Here is a 7778-nt window from a genome sequence, read left to right on the forward strand (position 1 = left end):
GAAATGAATGTGTGCTTTATGTCAACCCTGGGATTGTTGGTGGCTCGTTTTACACCTTCACTACGTGGACAAGACGTCTTCCCGTAATACAAAGACATGGAGGATGCATTTAACAAAGAAGCCAAAGGATGATTGGAAATGAAATGAATGCGTGCTTTATGTCAACCCTGAGATTGTTGGTGGCTCGTTTTACACCTTCACTATCAGGACAAGACACCTCCCCGTAACAAACTAAGGACGACAAAGTGCACAGTGCATACCATAAGTGACATGTTGTTCATCCACAAATTGAATGACCAGTAGGACGTAGTGGTATCCAAGCATCCCATAAAAGCGACACACCAACTCAGCCAATGGCTCATTGTTCATTAGGAAAGTCTTCGATACGATAATATCTTTCATTCTTTGTTATTGAACATCACAGCACATGCTCATCACAAAAGTGCTCCAATCATCATGTATGCTAGTAATGGTTGCTACGCAACTTTGTTGACATGCCAATGCTGATGATGCATGCTTAAGGCATATAGCGTGACGAAGTATCTCCATGAAGCGGCTATGGTGTGTTCAAGGAGTATGGCTGAGAAAGAATGCGTGACACATAAATTATGCAGGATAGTGTGGAGGATGACGTTGCCGACCCAACCAGCATACAAGCAACAAATCTGCTTTTTGTTTTGTTTATTTACTTTTCGTCTTTGTTTTCAGCTTGTTGGTTGCTCTTTCCTTCGTCGCGTCTCTTTCCGGTTCTCGTCATGTATCGTGCCGTCAACATGGGCAGCGGCATTAGTCGCTTCATTCGCCCTACGTCCTTGACAAAACACTATCATACCAGACCACTTGCTATCCCAGCCACCACTTTGACACGCGTTACAAGCGCGTCTATCCACCGATTATCATCGCGGCCTTTTACTTCATCAACAAGCTCGCATAGCAACAACAACAATGACAGCTTCCTTGAAGGAAACGGTGCAAGCTATATTGAAGAGATGTATGAAGCATGGCTCAAGGATCCCAACTCTGTGCACTTATCATGGCAAGTCTATTTCAAGAACATGAAGCATGGGATGTCACCTAGCCAAGCCTACTCTCCACCACCCACATTGGTCCCTTCTGGCAGTGCTCGTTTGCCAAAGCTACCAAACGAAGTGGTAGCCAATGCCAGTGATACGGATATTCTGGACCACATGAAAATCCAGCTCATGGTGCGTGCTTATCAAGTGCGTGGTCATCATATTGCCCATTTGGATCCTCTGGGTATTCTCCAAGCTGATTTGCAAGAAGGAAGCCCACCTGAATTGTCGTATCAGTTTTATGGTTTCACTGAAAAGGATTTGGATCGAACGTTTTCGCTTGGTCCTGGTATTCTCCCAGGTTATGAGGGTGTGGATAAAAAGATGACTTTACGTGAAATCATTCAACACCTCAAAAAGATCTATTGTAAGTGTATCTTGCATTCTTTTCAATCGAATTGCTTTATTCATGTTATCCCTATATAGGTGGCTCCATTGGTACAGAGTACATCCATATCCCTGATCGCGCCCAATGTGATTGGATTCGCTCACGTATCGAAACACCAACGCCTTATCACTACAATGTGGAGCAGAAAAAAGTCATCTATGACCGTTTGACTTGGTCCGACAGCTTTGAAAGATTTGTGGCATCCAAGTACCCATCCGAAAAGAGATTTGGACTTGAAGGAGGTGAAACTTTGATCCCTGGCATGAAAGCAATGGTAATCCCCTCACCTTTGTGCTTCATATTCAAGGATGCTTACATACACACTACTAGATTGATCGAGCCGTTGATCTTGGTGTTGAATCCATTGTCATTGGAATGCCCCATCGTGGTCGTTTGAACGTACTTAGCAACGTCGTACGTAAACCAAACGAGTCCATCTTTTGCGAATTTAGTGGTGCTCTTGAACCTTCTGAAGAAGGATCTGGTGATGTCAAGTACCATCTTGGCATGAATTATGTACGACCTACACCATCCGGCAAACGTGTCCACCTCTCGCTAGTTGCCAACCCATCTCACTTGGAAGCTGTGGATCCTGTCGTATTGGGAAAGACGCGTGCATTGCAATACTACAGCAACGATCATGATCGCAATCATTCAATGGCTATCTTAATGCATGGTGATGCTGCTTTTGCAGGGCAAGGCGTGGTATACGAGACAATGGGTTTCCATGATCTTCCAGCATATACAACAGGCGGCACTGTTCATATTGTTGTCAACAACCAAGTTGGATTTACAACGGACCCTCGTTTTGGTCGTTCAACGCCTTATTGTACGGATATTGCAAAGAGTATTGGCGCACCTGTATTCCATGTGAACGCTGATGATGCCGAAGCTGTCATCTTTGTTATGCAACTCGCTGCTGATTGGCGTCAAACTTTCCATCGTGATGTGGTGATTGACCTTGTCTGCTATCGTCGCCATGGACACAATGAAACGGATCAACCAATGTTTACTCAGCCCAAAATGTATCAGGCTATTAGCAAGCAATCCCCTGTGGCCCAAATTTATGCCGAGCAGCTCAAAAAGGAAGGATCATTGGATGATAAGGAAATCACAGACATCAAGGAACGCGTATGGAAACTTTTGGAGGAGAGCTATTCACGTAGCAAAGATTATACACCAACATCGCGTGAATGGCTCTCTAGTTCATGGCCTGGATTCAAGTCCCCCAAAGAGTTGGCTGAAGAGATTCTTCCTCATTACCCAACAGGGGTACCTTACGAGACATTACAACAAATTGGTGCCGCACTGACAACCATTCCTGAGAATTTCAATGTGCATCGCAACCTCAAGCGTATCCTTCAGAATCGAGAAAAGGCTATCAAAGCAGGCAAAGAGATCGATTGGGCTACTGCAGAAGCACTTTCATGGGGATCCCTTCTATTGGAAGGCAAACATGTACGCGTATCTGGACAAGATGTTGAACGAGGCACCTTTTCACAACGCCACGCTGTGCTTCATGACCAAAAGAATGAGCGCACTCACACCTTGCTCAACAGCATTTCACCAGAGCAAGGCTATTTATCTATCAGCAACTCTTCACTTTCTGAATATGGTGTTCTTGGTTTCGAGTTGGGCTATTCGTTGGTGGATCCTAATGCACTTGTTATCTGGGAAGCTCAATTTGGCGATTTTGCAAATGGTGCCCAAATCATTACCGATCAATTTATTGCAGCTGGTGAACAAAAGTGGCTACAACGTACGGGCTTAGTTTTGCAACTTCCACATGGTTACGATGGTCAAGGCCCTGAACACTCTTCGGCACGCATTGAACGTTACCTTCAGCTTTGTGATGATAATCCTTACGTTTATCCATCTCCCGAAAAGTTGGCACGTCAACATCAGGATTGCAACATGCAAGTGGTCTATGCATCAACACCAGCTCAATACTTCCATGTGATGCGACGACAAATCAACCGGGAATTCCGAAAGCCGGTAAGATGGAGGAGCTACCATATGACGTTTGTTCGTGTAACTAACTTTTTGTATAGTTGATTCTTGCATTCTCAAAATCATTGCTACGTCATCCAATGGCACGTTCCACCTTGGAAGACATGTCTGGAGATACTCACTTCCATTTGTACCTTCCTGATCCTCATCCTGAACACCTCGAGTCACCTGACAAGATCAAGAAACACATTTTATGCACGGGTCAAGTGTATTATGCATTGTTGCGTGCTCGTGATCAAAACAAGCTATCGGACATTGCCATTTCTCGCGTCGAACAACCCAATCCCTTCCCCTATGAACAGGTCAAGGAACATGTGGATAAGTATCCCAATGCAGAGATCATTTGGTGCCAGGAAGAGCCTTTGAATATGGGTACATGGCAACATGTTGGGCCACGAATTGATCTATCCTTGTCACAATCGCAACATCATTCGGGTGAGTTATGGGGTTGCATGTTCCTTCCAAGAAGCAGGTATTGATCATGTTGTTTATAGGCAAGAATGTCAAGTACACTGGACGTGAACCATCAGCGTCTGTAGCCACTGGAAACAAGAAACGTCATTTCCAAGAAGAATACGAATTCCTTAGCTGGGCATTGCTAGGAGAACCACAACAGCCCAAGGAAGTATCATCAGGAGTACCAGTATGGTGAAATGATTTTCATACATAAACGGTTATTGTATTTACAATTGTTCCTCCTTGTGTGGATGATTGGGATAATGATGACATGATGATGGGTATGCTAATGATGATGCGGATAATGACTAACGAAGCTCGAAATGGCCAAAGGATCGCTCTTGAACATGTTTCAAAGAGAGTTCTTGAAAGCTCGATACGCTATGCCCGGGATTTCATAATTAGATGTCAATTGGATATAATGCGTAAGGCTCTTATGTATCTTACATTTGTGTTTGGTGCAAGAAAAAGTAGTATCCCTTGATCTGGTCGGTGGATCTTTGATAGCAAATGTAATAGAATCCTGCAAAGCTTGCTCCTTCCACATTTTGTACCCGATGATCGGGAACGAGGAATTTCTCCTTCCAACGCATATAAATGAAGTCCTCATCCTCTGGTCGATATGTAAAATCATCATCACTAAACACATCCTTGTACGGCTTGAATGATGGGAAACGGCTCTGAAATTTCATGCATGCAGCGTGAGTCATCACGTGGGATGATGTAAAGCATGTGAAAAGAAAGAAAAAAGCTTACCCAGTGCGACAAGTCCGTACTTTTCTGAGCTTTCCACTTTCTGGTAAGGAAGGAGTACTTTGAACCAATGATCTCGGCTTCAAAGAAAGTCTACAATATGAATGAGCCGTTAGGGGAGACGTATTCACCCATCCACTTTCCTTCCACCACTTACAGTCAATTCTTTACAGTCCGATGTGAGCCCCTTGATATTGAGATAACCAGTAAGAGTACTCTCTTTAAGATCCACGTGCTGCATGAAAATGATATACGTTATTAAATCTTAACCATACGTTGCTGACCTTGACGGGTAATAATACTTGCCAAAATGTCAACTGAAACATCGTATGTTGAAGTATCGCATTGCTGTCTTCCTTTAAACTTTGAGCCGGCATACAGCGACCCTAATCGCGAGTTTGCTAATCGCGTGTTTGAAATGTCGACCCACACGTCGTCGTCTCGTCGATAGTTCAAAAGTCGTTTGCCCAAGCTGGTTGTTGATTGGTGTCGACGTTTCAATGGAGCGTTTGAGTCTTTGGTTGAATCACAGGAGGATGCGACTGAAGAGGAGGAAGAAGAGGAGGTAGAGAAAGAATCATCATCATCGTCCTTATTCTCGATAAAAGAGTGGTGGCCACACTTTGGGTGACATGTCATATGTTGATTCCCCTCCTCATTACTGGCACAAGTATCCAAAGACTTTTGGAGAGTGGTAGTAGTAAACGGATCATTTCCATCTGCAGGAATTGGCATCTTGACGTTTTGTTGATGAAAGAGATTTCAAAAAGAGCGGTAGAATGTGATAAAGAATTAAGAGATAACGGTTGATCGTTATCGGAAATAATGGTTTTTAACAGCGGGCGGGCATAAACTTGGCTGGCTGGGAAACAACATTTGCTTGCTCTAATCAGGAAAGAAGGAACCAATCATTTAAACTCTAACCCTTTGAGGATCATTGTCTTTACACAAAAAACCCTTTTCCCACTTCACGGCCCATTCCCGGCCCCTCCCCCCACTCATGTAATCCCGCTTGACATCATTGATATCCTCTGACATATACACACATCTTTGAACCTGGCCCTTACTGTCACAGAGGGATTGTACGACACACATGCCACATTATTTATCCATCTCATCCTACCCTACTACTCCTCTTCAAGTATTGTGCTTTTGTCCATCATTCCACCATAAGGACATTTCATATCACAAAGGCTATCGGCTATCACTCAAAAATCCTTCTTACGTAATACATTGACCAAGCTTGACTCTATGTATACAAAGAAAGGAGGATCTTGTACTACGACGAACGTGGTGTGAATTATGCTGATGATGCTGATGAAACAATTCCACTGCAAGGCTGGAAATTACGGGAGATATCAATGGTGATGTGAATCATGTGTACGAATCATTTTGCGCGTGTATCCCCAGCAAAGAGTCACTGTCATCATCACCCATTCACCCATCACTTGAAATCATTAATCCTTTACATAGCATGGATATGGTTGACATTGACCAAAGGCGAAAAATGGGCTAGTAATGAGCTTGATGGCTTGAATGACCACATTGTGCTCATACCGATTAGGACGACCTATCATCATGTTGTTATAGGATGGGCTTGATGATGCGAGTGGGTGGATTAATAGAATCATTGCGTATGTGGATCCACCTATGTATCAATGCCTGATGTGCTCCAAACCCATTAAATCCAGTTCCTTCCATCCCACGCACTAAAAGCAATATCCAGATCCAGATCTATAGGAAATCGTATGTATTAAAGCAAGTTGCAACATATAAATAAAGCTGCTTTTATACAATGGCTATCTGCTGTTCACATAAAGATGATACAAAAAAGGTTGCTGCAACTTGAGGAAACCGAATAAAGACTTCCCGTCAACTGCTGTTATGTTTGGTCGTGGCAGAGGAATGTGCAAGAACGCGTATTGTAGCAGAGTGCATGCAGCTTGAGACAATGGAGTAAAGGCCTTGCTGATAGCGATTGCTGCTGCGTTTGGTTGTAACAGGAGAGTAGTATACAAGAGAAGGTGTAGTGTCAAAAGACTCGTGTGTTGTTGTAGTGTGTACACGCCATGAACGTCCCATTCAGTCGAAGACTTTCTGATCAAGGCAGCTGTAGGATTGACATGATGGGTTGAAGCAGGACAATCGTTTGCAGGTGGTAATTGTACTTGAATGGGTCAACAGTTGAGAATGAGAGAAAGAGGGAAGAAGCCGGGAGTGGAAGAACCGGAAATCAACTTGATCTTTCTAGTGCTTGGATGATACTTCTCTGCTTGAGTGTTGCTCAGTCAAATCCCCTTGGATCAAGGATGTTGAATGATGGAAATGATGAGCTGGTGCAGGATAATCGTTCACATGCATTGAGTTGGGTAAAAAAGGTGAATGGAAGGAATGGGCTGATAGCTGGCAGTTTACAAATAACTATTGCAAAATGATTTTTGTGAAATTGGATGATGTTTTGTGTTTGAGCGTAACTCAACCAAATCCCCTCGGATCAAGAAAGTTGAAGGATGGGCATGCTGGGCTGGAGCAGGACAATCGTTCACATGCAGGAGGATGAGTAATAAAGGTGACTGGGAGGAAGTGGCTGTTACTATGATACTTCTTTGGTTGACCGTATCTCAGTCAAAGCAGTGGATCTCGCAACAATGATGGTTGGATAAAAGTGGCTGTTAGCTAGCAATACATGCCTGTTCCTAGATGATCCATAAAGTAATTATACATTGACCCTTTCATTCATGCAAACGTAGCTGTGTTACACAACACGACCCTCTGCATCTTTTGCTCTGTCAGGGTCTAGCTACTTCACAATGAGGGGCCAGTCCCCGTAGCGAAGTGGTCAAGATCCCGCCGACCTTCCCGCCAACTCGAGTTCGATCCCGCTTGCCTTGAGCACTTGGTGCCGTCCTGATTACTGCCGCCCGAGCTGTCCTCTCGTACGCCTTCAGGCTTTCCTTTAGCCTTCGGGCTGTTATGCCTTCGGGCTGTCCTCTGTTATGCCTTCGTGCTGTCCTCTTGTTTGTGCCTTCGGGCTTACCTCTAGTTTAGATTTATCTGGGAATCCAAACCCAAATAAAGAACATTTGAATACAAAAAAA

General features: G+C 43.9%; 2 protein-coding genes across 2 annotated transcripts; one reads left to right on the plus strand and one right to left on the minus strand.

Annotated features, from left to right (window-relative positions):
• Positions 1-755: 755 nt before the first annotated feature.
• On the plus strand, positions 756-4123 carry O0I10_001777 (oxoglutarate dehydrogenase (succinyl-transferring), E1 component; the record flags this gene model as incomplete). Its single annotated transcript, XM_058481869.1, has 5 exons — positions 756-1440; positions 1500-1735; positions 1792-3456; positions 3513-3906; positions 3966-4123. The coding sequence occupies 5 exons, from the start codon at positions 756-758 to the stop codon at positions 4121-4123; spliced, it is 3138 nt and encodes a 1045-aa protein (XP_058347000.1).
• Positions 4124-4235: 112 nt separating this feature from the next.
• O0I10_001778 (uncharacterized protein) lies at positions 4236-5415 on the minus strand (the record flags this gene model as incomplete). Its single annotated transcript, XM_058481870.1, has 5 exons — positions 4236-4308; positions 4375-4607; positions 4684-4773; positions 4838-4915; positions 4987-5415. 5 exons carry the CDS (start codon positions 5413-5415, stop codon positions 4236-4238), a joined length of 903 nt encoding a protein of 300 aa, XP_058347001.1.
• Positions 5416-7778: the final 2363 nt, after the last annotated feature.

The sequence above is a fragment of the Lichtheimia ornata genome (assembly GCF_029851405.1).
Source record: "Lichtheimia ornata isolate CBS 291.66 chromosome Unknown scaffold00005, whole genome shotgun sequence".
NCBI classification, from domain to species: domain Eukaryota; kingdom Fungi; phylum Mucoromycota; class Mucoromycetes; order Mucorales; family Lichtheimiaceae; genus Lichtheimia; species Lichtheimia ornata.